The sequence below is a fragment of the Natrix helvetica genome (assembly GCF_964273705.1).
Source record: "Natrix helvetica genome assembly, chromosome: Z".
Classification (NCBI taxonomy): domain Eukaryota; kingdom Metazoa; phylum Chordata; class Lepidosauria; order Squamata; family Natricidae; genus Natrix; species Natrix helvetica.
In genome coordinates, this window is record NC_138554.1 from 106,523,991 (window position 1) to 106,538,754 (window position 14,764).

At 32.6% G+C, this 14,764-nt stretch overlaps 1 protein-coding gene across 11 annotated transcripts in view; it reads right to left on the reverse strand.

Moving 5' to 3' along the window:
- PHF14 (PHD finger protein 14) overlaps positions 1 to 14,764 on the reverse strand; it is a 152,962-nt gene that overhangs the window by 100,068 nt on the left and 38,130 nt on the right. For 9 of the 11 annotated variants that reach the window (XR_014176826.1, XR_014176827.1, XM_081971459.1 and 6 more), the window contains exons 8-14: positions 13,213 to 13,359; positions 11,758 to 12,028; positions 9,259 to 9,365; positions 8,085 to 8,180; positions 6,207 to 6,310; positions 4,768 to 4,899; positions 1,010 to 1,178 (exon numbers count right to left, since the gene is read on the reverse strand). Coding sequence is in view for 9 of the 11 variants with exons in the window: in XM_081971459.1 (XP_081827585.1) it covers positions 1,010 to 1,178; positions 4,768 to 4,899; positions 6,207 to 6,310; positions 8,085 to 8,180; positions 9,259 to 9,365; positions 11,758 to 12,028; positions 13,213 to 13,359 (1,026 nt within the window). In the remaining 2 variants the exon portion in view is untranslated. Of the gene's footprint in view, positions 1 to 1,009; positions 1,179 to 1,474; positions 3,690 to 4,767; positions 4,900 to 6,206; positions 6,311 to 8,084; positions 8,181 to 9,258; positions 9,366 to 11,757; positions 12,029 to 13,212; positions 13,360 to 14,764 lie in introns of those variants that run through there. The other 2 variants (XM_081971457.1, XM_081971456.1) reach the window with 2 other exon arrangements.

Consider the following 14,764-nt stretch of genomic DNA (forward strand, 5'->3'; position numbering starts at 1 on the left):
GAGTTAATCTTGTTAAGGCAGCAAACCACAGAAATATCCTAGAGTGAGGGATTTAAGTGACTTGAAGTTTATTGTCTAACTTTGACAAGCAAATAAGGCAAGACCTCATTAAAAATAGGTTACAGCATATAAACTACGTTGCTTTGAGACAAAATTACTGCATAAATATAAAACTTCCTTCTATATTGGTTTTGTATATTTTATTATATATTATATTTCATTTAAAATTTATTTAAAATAAGAAAAATTACAATCACCAGATGTTGTTTATGTGCAGTTATAGTGTAGCATCAAGCAATTCAGCATCACTGATAAAGAAAGACAACTGTTAACGCTACGTATTGCATAGATCAAGCAAAATATGTTCATATTAGTAAATAGGTGAAGAAGAACAATCTCATAAACACATCCACTGAATCATTCTGAAATGGTTTCATTCATAGCAAAGGTGCATAACTGCTAATGACTCAACTAAGTCAAAAAACAGAAATATTCTGTCAGAAAAAGAAACTTGAAAGCTTTTCACTACATTTGAATTGTAGATATTCACATGGCATAGTTCGAATATGTGACATTTCAGAATGCACAATGAGAAAATTCTTGTTCTACAGCACTGCCACATCAAAATCTATCTTCACATGAAGAGTGAATATTATGCATTCAAACATAAAATAAAATCATTTATTACTTACTGCGTGAATTCATAGGGATCATTTTTGTCTACTTAATGTTTTAAATGCCAATATGCTTATATGTTCAAAAAAGAAAAGAATCTTCAAAATATATAATAATATGAAATAAATGTAAGAAAAGAATCAAAATTTATTTTACTTTTCATGGTTAAACCAGTTTCTGATCCCAAAATATTTCACATTTTATACTAAAACCTAGAATAAGTTATTATTTTTAAGTAGCTATAATTTTTCATAGTGACTTTCATTGGTACTTAAAGTTTTGCATTAAAACAAAAAGGCTTATGTATGTGTATTGTGCTTCGGCTGTCATTTACCGTGTTTCTGACAGGAATTTTCTTTGGTTCTGGGGGTACATCCTGTGGAACAAATTTTACTGGCTCCTTAATCTGCCTCCTTGATCTCTTAGTTCCATCTGGTAAAGTTTCCATGGCAATGTCTGCTTCCATGTCACTGCTACCTGCTTGGTCGCATTCTGAACATTGCCTGGAAAGACAACATGTATAGAAATTCAAACTGAGTCCAGCAGCTTCCAAAGCAAAAGCATATAGGCTGGGGGAGGGGGGGAAGTTTCTTAAAAAGTTTGTTTAGAAAGCAAAAGAACTCCACATATAGATGGAAAGGGAACAGTGGTATATTTTTCACATGTACAGATTTTAGTGCATGTGAAAAAAACACATGGGCCAAATGTTCCATTCCCATTCCCATCAGGTTTTCTTTATTTGTATAGAGGATACAGGTATATCATCTCTTTTTTCATTACTACAAGTTCTTACAAATAATATCTCCCATAATGAATTTGATCTCTTGGAGAAAGATGAGCTGAATCACTTTGGATGTCTTTGGGGTGTCAATTAATCACTTCAAATTAAAGATGGAAGGAATCCCAAATGTAAAACACACATTTTTCAAAAGGAGGAAAGGAAGTTTATTATAAATCTAGAGTCTCCTGAAAGAAAGCTGAGAGATAGCAATTAACAGAAAGTTAACGTAAACATTTCTTGCGTACTTACATAACATAAATTATGGGGATGTTATTAATTGGAAGATATTTCTGTTATAATACAAATATAGCTACAAAGCTAATAGGCTCTGACATTAAGGTGGCTGCCCATACAAAATGTCTGTTTAGATGGAAATTTTATTTTAATGCACTATTTAATTTTCTTTTTTAAAAATGCAGAACCTTAGGAGAAACAATCATAAATCCAATAGTATGCCTGTAATTTTCTATATCAAGTGTTTTAAAAGCCCAAAGGACAAACCTAAAGCAGAGACATAAATGCAACCAATATTCATTACTTTTGTAACAGGTACCTTCACATCAAATATCTTAAGGAATAATATAAGGTAAAGTCTTTTCAGGTTAAATTCAATTTTTGGTAGTTTCATGAACGTATTCATGCAGTTTTCTTGGCAGCAATACTAAAGTACTTTATTATTTTCTTCTTTTCAGATGTTTTCCAACCTCCCAGTCTAACCTACCTCATTAGTATTTCCTAGCAATATCCCATGCAAACCTTAAACAAGTTTAACTAACTTTAGTTTTTGAACAGGTAAAGTAAGCTAGATTCCCAACATGGATCAGTGGATTTCAATATCAAGATCTCACTGGCAATGGAATGCAGGCTGAAAAATTCTGTCACTTGAAATCCAAACTTATGTGAGTTGCTGGCTATATCCTTCCCATGCATAAGCTCCATAATTCTTTGAGCTGCAAAAGTATTCTAGAAAAAAATCTGTTAGAAAACCATTACCTTTCCAAAATGAATGTTTTACAATAGATAATAAATGCACCTTTCCAATATAAGTAGTATTATTATCCAATAAATATTATTATTGTACACTTTAATACAATTCCTGGAATACATAAAAAATAAAAAAAATAAGAATGTATGTATTTTTTCTTCTTTCTCACAGAAATATGACCTTCCAAGAGTAAATAAAAGACAAATGAAATAGAAACAGCACTGTAAGTAGCAGGGATATTGTTTTATGGAACTTCACATTTGTAATGCAAACTTTAACAGAACTTTCTATACTATTTCTTTTGATTTTGAAAAGAATCGACAAAGACACATTTAAAGATGAAACGGATGCAATCAATAAGTCTCAATTTCTCTGTTATAATCCCATCACACTGAATATACCTTAGTTAAATTAAAAGTGAAAGCCAAGCTTGTGATCACAAATGTAGCTGAAGCATGAAATTGTAGCAACTACATAGATTTTTGGAAATAAAAGCCTTCTACATCTTTGACTTTTTATCACTGGGATGTTAGTTTATTTCTTCTTGATAGTATGGCTTTTAAAATATTTTTTTCAGTATGACTAAAAGGCAGAATAAAATCAGTGAATTACTATTCAATTTAATCTGGTCACTGAAAATTAACTTCAATATTCATTATGTCTGAACCAAAACATTAAAAAAAATCTAGATGGCATACAGTAGTTCCATATGTATACATTAATCCTACAATAAATTAGGAATAACTCAATATAGTATCTATTTATTTATTATTTACTAGTAATTTTTATGTAACTATCCACTATCTCCTAATGAAGTAATACAGGGTGGAGTCTTAAAAATTCAATCACAGCAAAAAGTAGTAATTAATGTAGTTAATCTAAATGAGTTTGCTCTTCAAGTCAGTGGTTCTTATTTATAATCTTTGCATTGAAAGATGAATAACTTTAAAATGGAAGACACCTCTGAAACTTTATACAACTCTCTACCTCATTATTTCAGCCTATTTTTTCAGGGTTTATTTCTGAAAGATTTTCAGAAAATCCATCCACAAAATCTCCAAAGAAAGAAGAAAAAAAGAGACAGAAATATATAATCATCCCTGCTACACTTGATGACAATACCACATCACTGAATGGCCTGCTCGAGTTTTCCATAATATCAGGAAACTGCAGTGTAGACCCCTTCAAACACTGCCCTCTGCAAAAATACAGCAAGAAGGCGGACGCTGCGTTGAGCCAAGTTTTCTTCTGGAAATAGATTAGCCAGAACATTAGAACAAAAGCCAGATCAATAGAAATTAGTATCAAAACACCATTAAACGTATGTGAATTTAAAAACTGCTTTTAAAAATCACAACTAAGGACCTCAAATTCCAGTTAGCTGATTGAATACTAAGACTAAACATAGAGTTATTTGTTTGATTTGTTACTTTAAACTTTCCTATAGTTTTTCAGTGACAGGTAACAACAACACTAATGAAAGCAGTTGCTGAAAAATATGCATTATTAAATATTTAAAATGGAAGTTGTCATCATCACCTATAAAATAACTCTGTTTGTTGCTGCACATGGTATGGTAGTTTTTGTGCTTCAAAATGTAAGTAAGTAGATCTATTACAAAATAATTTATTATGACTATCTTTATATATTTAATATTTCCCTCTGTAGTAAAAGTTAGAAATGGCAACTTTTGATAGGGCAGTAGGGGCGAATCCTCAAATAACACATCCTTATCAAGGACTTATATATATTGTATATATATTTATAAATAGGAAATGAGATATGAGATGATTTTGTCTTCCCATATTTACATGAAAGTAAAGCAAATGTTATTTAAATTGTATTTTATTTGATGAAGGAAAAATAATTTCTTTTCATATCTTTATTACTTTTATTTATTTTTTCTGTACTTTTTTACTTTTTATATTCTACATTTCTATTATTTTTATCAATATTCTTAGTTTGTATCACTTTTTATTTTTGTATATGTAAACTTCAATAAACCTCATCATTTAAAAAGTTATAAAAATTAACTTTTATGAAAAGAAATCAGTGACTTGTTTACATTAATTCAGCACATATATATATTTTAAAAAACCCTCCTAAGCCACAATAAAGTTTATAAAAGAAGGGACCTCTTTTGCAAAATTTCAAACATCAGCACCGCTATGGGAACAAAAAGCATATAAGAACATTTGAAAAACTCTCCAGTAAGATCTAAATTAAAAACTTTGCATGAAAAACCTTCAGATTCCTATATAGTAGGTGCATGATCTTATTTCTTAATCCCAAAGGAAATAGGAGGATATATTTATAATATTCTTACCAGTAACTGTTTTTAGTCTTCCTTGGCATCCTTGAAAGTGGAGGGTCCAGACATCCAAGGTGATAATGGAGTTTACAAGTATCACACAGCAAAAGGAGGTGCTGATCATGGTTCTTCTTGCAAATCCCACAACTTGGAAATGCAGGAAAAGGTTTCATTTGAGAAAATGCAAATACTTTGCTAAGCTGTCTCAAAATTAATATGGGGTAGAATCCAGAGATCCTTATGCATAAGCAGAAGATCTTAAGCAGATAATTGAAATATTCTTATTTACCAGGGCATTTTAAAGGTTAGTTACTATCTTGAAATTTTAAAAATATAAGACTAGTTTCAAATCCAAGCTAACTTTGGACTGTTTTTAATTTTAGTCATATTGCCAGGAAATAAGTGAATCAATATAGATTCACTAAGACACATTTCTAAGAAAATAAGTCAATGAGTGAGTACATTAATAAATACATAATTTAGGAGGATAATTATATTAATAGCTATTAGCCATAAAAATTAACTATTTAGAGATTCAGTGTTAAATCATTTTATTATAAAATGTTGAAAACAGCCAGGAGCAGATGATGACTACTTTCTGAAAATATCGATCAAACTACTGACAGACCCCAGTTTGTGGAGAGGAGTCTATAAAACATGTATTATATTCCTAATACTTGTTCATAAGTGTTGAATATCTATTGTTATATAGTTAAATATATACGTATAAAATAAACTCTGTATGTAAAGCTTAACTCAGTGGTTTTTATATCATTTTCTTAATAACAATACAGAAAGATTGTTTTCTTCCATTTCTCATCTTTAGTCTTGAGGAGTGCTACCTAAATACTAATTAGGAGAACCAGATAATAAAATGAATTATATATATATATATATATATATATATATATATATATATATATATGTGTGTGTGTGTGTGTGTGTGTGTGTGTGTGTGTGTGTGTGTGTGTGTGTGTGTGTTTTCGTACACAGCAGTCTTTTCTATGATAGTTTGTTCTGAATTTTTTTTAAAAAATGAATTTGAATAATTCAGGTATAAAATAAATTTGCTTTCAAAGTGGAGTCAATCAGTAGTTTATAGCCAAGCTTTAACTATAAATAAAACAAAAACAAAAACAAACAGTCAAGTTAGATAGCAAATTGTAGCATCTAGAAATGGAAAGCAATGGAAGAAAAAATATATTCAGTTGACTGAAATTGAAATTTGTTAAAAGCAATATTGGCCGTATCAGCCTGAGATGAATTATTAACCCAAAGCACTAATATTTGTAATTCGTTTTTTCCCCTAAATCCCTTAATCAACCAAGATCTTAGGAAAGAAGTGAAGGGGGTGAGAACAGAAAATATTTTCTTTTTTCAACCTCAAATTTATGATTTTTCAGTTATGCAGTTTGCTCTTCTAATGAGCACAAGAGAGTATTGCTGCTACTTGCCTATAAAGTACTGCTGGAAGGGTTGTAGTCTTATGAGTTCCACCTTCCTTTTTACTGGGCTTTCTCTCCTTGGGTGCTCGCAAAATTGCTGGTATGTTTAGTTTCTGTGGGGTTTGAGGAAATATAGGAATATTGGTAAGACAAATATATAATGAACATATCCTTGTATTTCCCAGTCAGCGGTTTGACTGGAAGAGATGTCTGAAGAATTGTCAAGTCACAAATGTGACTATGTTATATTTTCCGTCTCCAAATTTCTTCTGAGAATTGAAACTGCATTCACATATTTCTCAATGCAATAGAAAAAAGAAGCCAGAGACATTAAAGCTCTGCCGTTTTAACTTTTCCCCCCTTTAACGGAGAAAGCTTTAAAAGAAATAGGCAAGGACAAGCTGGTTTAGAAGGTTAAAAGGAAAAAGAAAAAAGAAAAATCTACTACACTTCACAAAAGAATACTGAAGCAGTTTATTTTCCTCAGCATCTCTGCTACTGTGGTGCTCCATAGGTTAATTAGAAAAATTATCTTATTGGACCAAACTCTCCACAAAGCAGCAGAGATTCTCTTCGGGTTTCTACTAATCTGCAGTATGCTAGCTTCACAGACAGCAACCATCTATCAAAGTCATTTCTCAGGGGCCCTGAGGGGCTGCATCTGTTCAACCAACTGGAAAAAGGTGTCATGCAAGCTATGCAAATGAAACTACTACTTTTTATTATCATTATTAAATAATTGCACCAAGAAACACATTTGTAATTTTTATTTTATTTTTAAAGTGGCAAAATTTCTTATTAAGAAACTTATGCTTATGGTAATAATTTTCTAGTAAACCATATTAAAGTAAATATACCAGCCAGCTTAGCAGATCTATATAAGCATTTCAGTATACACTCTTATATCCTTAGGCTATTTATAATAGTGTTCGTTGCCTGTGGTCTATTTTTTTTTTAATCATCACTTTATTTTATAAAAAAAATAACATTAATTAAATAACCTATATAAAAAAGCAAGACCTTTTCATGTTGAAAATCACACAATTGTATTTGTATTTACTTTCTTAAGAACTATGTTAACTGATTCAATACTTTTAATTTTATGAATGGTAAGATGAGAAATACTAAACAGCAAGCCACAGAAATTAGTGTTTGTAAATGTAGCCAATTACATTAAAGTATAAATTCTAATATTTAGAAATAAAAAAATGGAAATGAGAAGGAAAATAGGTAGATAATTGGGAAAGAAGGTTCTTGCCTCTTTAAATGTTGCTAAATATACAATAAAATTAAATAATGAAACCCTCTAGTTAAAAATGTGTTATAACACAGTTAATATAGAAACGATGGGAGTGAGATAATCAGCTAATACTACTGTAAAAGCCACTGGTGCTTTAGAATACTGTTTCCTTAAAAAAGTAAAGGAATCTTTATATATACATAATTTAAAAATATTGTTGGTGTGGTATATTCACAAAAAGCAGCTCTAGAAAACAATCTACTCCAACAAAAACTGCTTGTCTGGAAGCTTCAATTGCTATGAGTCAAAAACAAAAACAAAAGACAGCAAGAGCGGTTAGATTAACTCATGCTTCAGGTTTAGCTTCATCACAAATGACAGGTCAATCAGTTATAGCAAATGAAAGAATTTTGCAAACAAGATAGCTAAAACAAAAACAAAATTAAAGTACAGGTTCCTAGTAAGTACCTTGTGAAACCCGAGATATATTTCAATCAGAAATCATTACCTCCAGGAGAAAGGCCAGGACTTTATCAAATGTATCTTTCCACCCACCAAAAGTGACAGCAAAAAACAGAAAATCATATTCTTAGGAATCATGTGATCTAAAAAACATTGAAAAGGAGGAAAAGAGTGGAGAGACCAACCTGTCCAATAATTCTTCCTAGGAGAGCCCACATTCCTTGCCCTTCATTTCGTAGCTTTGAATTCATATTCTGAAGGTCTTCTAAAGATTCACACAACTAAAAAATAAAGTTACACAAAAATGCAGAAATTATTTAGCATCTCTTCTCCAGGAGGAGGCATTCTTTACTTACAATACCTTTTCTACATAAATATTTAAATACTAAAATTGTTCTTTTATGTCAATGCAAGTGAAAGCAGTAAAGTTAATCAACCATTCATAACTCCAGAAAGAAAACATGGGCATCCATCTGTTTAGTGAAAAAAGAACATAAATAATTTTATCTGACAATAAAATTATAATGGCAGTAAGAAACCTCACAACAGTTCCACTCTGTTATTTCCATCTGTAAAAAAAATGCCAAGTATTTATATACTGGGAATGAAAACTTCAGTACAACGAATCTGCACACTTACGGTAAGAAAATATAAAATCACATTAAGTTCTTTAGGTTTAACTTGAAACAATATTTTCCGCTCCTGACTATTCCTTATTTTTAGACAATTCTAACAAATAGGGACATATTCACACAATCAGGGGCATGTTAAAAGCCAGAGTAAACAATAATTTTTATCTATCATGGTTAAATAATATATTTGAACATATATTTAAGCAAACTTGTATTTAAACAATTACTTATTTAAATATTATGTTACACGCCTTCCAATACTGTAGCAGTATTACATTATAATGCAAATGTAAGTTTCATAAACTGGTGAGTCACTATTGTTCCCTAGAAGCATGGGTAGCTGCTGCCAACAAAGTGTCTGACAGACTGCACTGACTCCGTGGATCCAGGACTCTACTGTACTCCGGGAGTTACAAATAAGGAATTAAAATGCTCTTGAAATTACCTTGTGTTCATTGACAGGGCCTATCCCAATGACCGATCTCAGTTGCAATAATTGAAAATAATCAAAGATAAGTACAATAATCCAATATATGAGAAATGCTTTTCAATAAGTACTGAGTTATGAATGAAGACCACTAAAACTTTGACTTGACTTCAGTTTTTTTTGGTGTGTGTGGAGGGGAGATATTCAATGATGAATCAAAGTATTGAATTTAATTTCTGCTATGTTTTAATAATTAATTACTTCATATAAATTTTACATGGCTTTAAGAATTTTTCTTACCTTGTTGTATTCTACATGAAGTTTTTCTTGTTCATTCTCCAGCTTATCCTTAATTGTCTTCTGTTCTGCCATATTTTCCTGAATCTGGATCATGCGCATGTTCCTCTCTATAATAAAAGTCAGCATTTCACTTATGTAGGTTTGTATAAAATAAGAGACTGTAGTTAAAATCAAATAATTGAATCTCTCATACTGCAACCTTAAATCAAAGCAAAAGAATATAACTAGGCTGTATGCAGTTTTTATTTAGTAAAGCATAAGACAATTCAATGACAATCTAATTCTTATATGAATATACTGAAGTATTTGAAACAAAATTCCAGTGAACTTGATCTGACAGCAAAGCAGTGATAATATATATTTTATATACTTCTCAAGAGTAGAAATTTCTAAGTTATAAAAATACCTATGGCAATAACCATAGAGTTAGAAAACAATTCAGAACAAGTAGCACAGTTGGAGAGCAAACGGACAAATTAAAATAACCTAAAGAAATTCTAAATTCTAAAAGTATTTTAATGTATTTTTAAAATGTTCCATTTTCAATGGAACTCCATCGTTAAGCAATGTGGTCATACTGAAAAACCAGTTAATCATGCCACTTACTGCCACTAGTTCTAGTAGTCCTTTTCCTGTTGTTAAGTAAGGAACATGTAGGTCATTAAGTGATGACCTCACATTGCCACAACTTTTGACATCTTGTTTGATTCCCCATTGGTTTTGCTTGCTGGAACTTGGCAGGAAGGCCAGAAATTATGATCATGTGACTATGAGAAACTGCAATGACTCTTAAGTACAAGGACTAGTCACAATTATCACTCAGTGTCATTGTACGTCTGAATGATCTCTGAATGTGTAGTCCTTAAACGAAGGCCACCTGCATTTTGCAATCAATAAATGCATCAATCGAAGTTGATGGTTATAGAAAAGGTTCAATCTAAACTGTATTCTTTCTGACAAAAACTAATTTCTTCCCTTACAAAGAGAGACCCTATTTCACCATTTTTCTAGTAGACGCAAAGATTGCACAAAACCAGTTTCCCACATTAGTACCTTCAATTAGCAGACAAATTCAAATAGAATAAGGTTATCCAAGATCCTATATATGAACATATATATCATTCGTAGTGACTAAAAGTGAAAATCCTCAAGCCCACGTAGGCTTTTAAAGGTGATAACCAGTACCTCGAATTGAACCTGGAAGCAAATCACAAGTCAATGCAGCTCCTGCAACAGGTGGCACATGTGTAAATTAGGGCTTTCACAAAACTGTGTGGGCTGCTGTTACTGAATCAACTGAAGCTTCCAGATATTTTTCAAGGGGATCTCTATGGAAAGCACATTACAATAGTGAAAAAGGAGATTACCATGGAATGGGTGAGTGTGAAAAATATATTATGGTCCAAGAATGGGTGCAACTGACACACACTCAATTTTACAGGGCTCAGTTTTAACCTATTGCCCAATCCTCAATAGTCTCCAGGCACTTAGAAAGGATGCTCGTTGCATCACTTAGCTCACTATGGGCAAAGATGTACAACTGAGTATCATCAGCATACTCAGCAGACAATGATCTCACTCAGCAGTTTCATGTAGATGTCAAAAATAAGTGGAGAAGAAGCTGATGGATAGATTTGTCATTCCCAATCAATACTGAATGAAAATGGCCTCAGAGGAAGGAAGTAAACCAGGACAATATAGTGATCCTCATTCCCAATCTGCGGAGTAGTTTCAGAAGGGTAGTCAATGGTACTCAATAGTCAATGGTATCAAAACTATTCTTTGAGGATAAACTTTTCTATCCTTTATTGAAAAAATAAACCTTGACATATTATTTTCACTTCACTTTAGTGAAGATATTTTGAGAAACTTAAAATCATGGATCTGAACTAAATTAAGGCCTCCTGAAGCCCACTTTCATAGCAGATTGATATATGCAATTGTCTATCAAATAATGAAGCTAATCATCTATACCAGTGGGTCTCAACCTTCCTAATGCCGTGACCCTTTAATACAGTTCCTCATGTTGTCATGACCCCCTAACCATAAAATTATTTTTTGTTTTCTGTATTTTTTCAAAAATATGTGTTTTCCAATGGTCTTAGGCGACCCTTGTGAAAGGGTCGTTCGACGCCCAAAGGGGTCCTGACCCACAGATTGAGAACCACTGATCTAGAATGATAAAAGCTGATCCTATGTGCTACAATAACTGCAATGAGGGTGGGGAGGGGGAAGGGAAGATAAACCTTTCCTCTAATCACAAAGAAAAGAAAATTCAATTTGGAATTAGGAATAAGAAAGTGAAGGGAAAATATATTAAGTTTTTTTCTTGGTTGCTTCAGAAGAAACAGGAGTCATATAGAAATTTAACATTTTCTGAAAACAAGATTAAACAAAGTGAATTGCAACAGAAGAACTTACCAGTCTTCCCATTGCAATCTGCTTCACCTCTAACCAAAACGTAGCTTCAAAAATTGAATTTGAGTATTTCAGACTTACCAAGATAATAATTCACAAAATCAGCAGTCAATGCTGGTTGTTTATGCTTTCGTCTTCCATCCACACTAGAACTGGTATCTGAAGTGTCAACAGGAAAGATGTCTGTACTAATGCCCATTAATTCAGCTTTACGCATGAGCTTACGTATTGCTGAAGCACTGCTAGTAAGTGGCCGCGGCAGTTTTTCTCTTGGAACCCATGCTTGTGGTCTTGTGGTGCGTGCTAATTCTGCTTTAGCACGATACTGCTGAAGTCTGGCATTAATTCGAGCCTATGTCACAAAATTAAACATTGCAGGGTATAAAATCAAGGGAAAAAAATACCTTCATCTTATTTTAAAAACTATACATTTATGACTAATTGCTCTTAATACACGCTAAATGAATTATCAAGAGAGTATATTATGGACTCTACTCTGCATCCAGTGATCATATATTCCTCAAGATCATGTTATCCTATTGTGCAATCCAGAAACTTAAAAAGTCTGATAATGGAATCTATTTTCTTCATAATCTGTTTTTCTTCAAAAGCAATTTGGAATTTTCCAACTCATAGCACACAAGAAGAGTTCTGCTAGTCAATTTGATCCATAAAGGAAATTCACCAGCAGAACATGAAAGTATTTCTTTTCATCTATATGTTTTACACAGCAACCACCTTTCAGGGGAATATTGCTTCTGATTATGAAAATGAAATATAACCATCAGGATCAGTTGCCATAGACAAATCTTCCAATCTCTAAATTATTTTTATTGCATCCAAATTGACAGCATAATTAAATCTTGTGGCCATGGATTAGGCTAATCAAGTAACCATGTGATCATATGACATTGGGATGTTTCAACTGTTATAATGTTAAGTCAGTTGCCAAAGATTAATTTTGATCACGTGACCATAGAGAAACTATGGCAGGCAAAAATGTAAATCGTAAGTCACATTTTTTTCAGTGTTGTAACTTCAAACAGCTGCTTAACAAATGGTCATAAGTCAAGAACTACCTGTATAACCACAAGATGTGTTTCTCATCTGTCATAAACATGTTAGATATTATCAGCATATATGCAAAATTAGAGTGCATGTGCCAATGTAAATCAATTATTTATCTAACTATAATTCTCATTTTTATCAATTTCTGCAAAAAGGGAAGTTATTTCATGGGATTTTTTTGCTATTTCATCTTTTAAACATAAACTTAAATGATATGAATTGGTTAGTTAACTTGGTCATATCATGATCTCCATTATCTCAACTTCAATAGAATGAAGATGTTGATTCATGGAAATGGAAATAGCTGAGAAACAAAATGTTAAAGGCAACAAAAAAGTTACACTGTATGCAAACAGGTAAACAAAATATTTGAGAATCAGTGTTTCCAGAAATGCTTGCTTCATCTAATTTTGATGTACCATTCTTATTCAGAAGCTTGTACCAAATACAAATAAACTATTATAATACCTGAGCTTCGGGTGAAAGTTGTTTTTCTCTTTCCTGCAAAGACATTTTACAGTAGGACTGTAAAGCCAAATAGTTCTTACGCTTCCATTTTCTATCCATTCTGTCAGCATGTTGTTTACAGTAAGCAAAGAAAGGATCTGCAATATCCTAATGCAATCAAACAAAAACAAAGAACATTTTTAAACAATTTTATTTGCCATTCATCTTACAATTTGAAGTGACTGAGTGGCTTACAATAAGAAAAAATATACAAATATACAAACAATATACAAATATCAAAACAATTATAAATATGACAACAGATTAAAAATTATATTAAAACAGGCTAATAAACCTGAGTTTGGAGGGGACAGGTAAAGATGCTTTCTCTGTTAGTGCACCAATCACCTTCAGCCAACGGCTTTTCCATCAGGACGGATTGCTAGTTTGCCTATCCAGGTTTAAGACTTTTCCTGAAGGCTAAAAGAGAGGGGAAGATCTTATCTTCTGTAGCAAGATGTTCCAAAGGAGGGAAGTCATGGAAGAAATGCCTGGATTTCTGTCTGGGCATTCTGGACAGATTTTTGTCACAGAATTCCTTAGCTGAGAGCATCCACAGTAAACTCTTTCTGCCGGCACAAGTGGAGCAGGCTGATTCCCTTGCAGAAAAATGGTTCTACATATATCCTGGACTCATGCCATAAGAGCTTTAAAGGTAATAACCAACATCTTGAATGGCATCTGTGAACAGATCTCAAACTGTTACATGTGCTAGGGGCATCCAAAACTATCCAAGTTGCTGCATTCTGGACCAATTGTAGCATCTGAACTCTCTTCAAGGGTAGCTCAGTGTGGACAGAGTTGCAGTAATCCAAGTGGCAGTGCAGGACATCATGATCCAGAAAAGAACATGAAAGCTTCTAAAACAGTTTTATTCAATCATAGTATAAGCAACTCATGTTCCAGGATCCAATCTGAGTAGGTCATTGAGACCAGAGACTTATTCTTCCAGCTTTTGAAATCATGCTAGAATCCATTCTCAGAAAATTCTCACTCTCCAGAATGTGTGCACTGGGCTGTTTATGCATTATTTTTATGTTGTGCCTGATTGTGTGTGGCTTTTAATTATTAATCAGGGTTTTGATAGCTGGCTATTAAATTGTTGATTGTTGTTTCCTTGTGCTGCCATGCTCTCGGTTCCTAAGTAACTAGTAAGCTGGTGGTAAATCAGCACTTCTGTGGATTGACAAGGGCCTTCAATCCAGCTACCAGGCTTCAATCATTTAATTTTTTGTCTTTTAGCTATTTTTGTCCCTGTTCAACCAGCAATCTTACTGGCTGCAAAACTAAATCCACACTGCAGTTCAGAATACCCCAACATTCTGGAAAGTGAGAAGTTCCCTGGGAATGGGTTCCAGGACAAATCTGAAGGTTTGGAAGAATAAACCTCTGATCCCAGTGACTGATTCAGATTGGATCCTGCAACACATATATTTCCCTTAATTCACAACTCATGTTCATTTTTTTTTTAATGAAGGCAAGTCAAATTGAAAAACTTTATCAACTTCTAAAA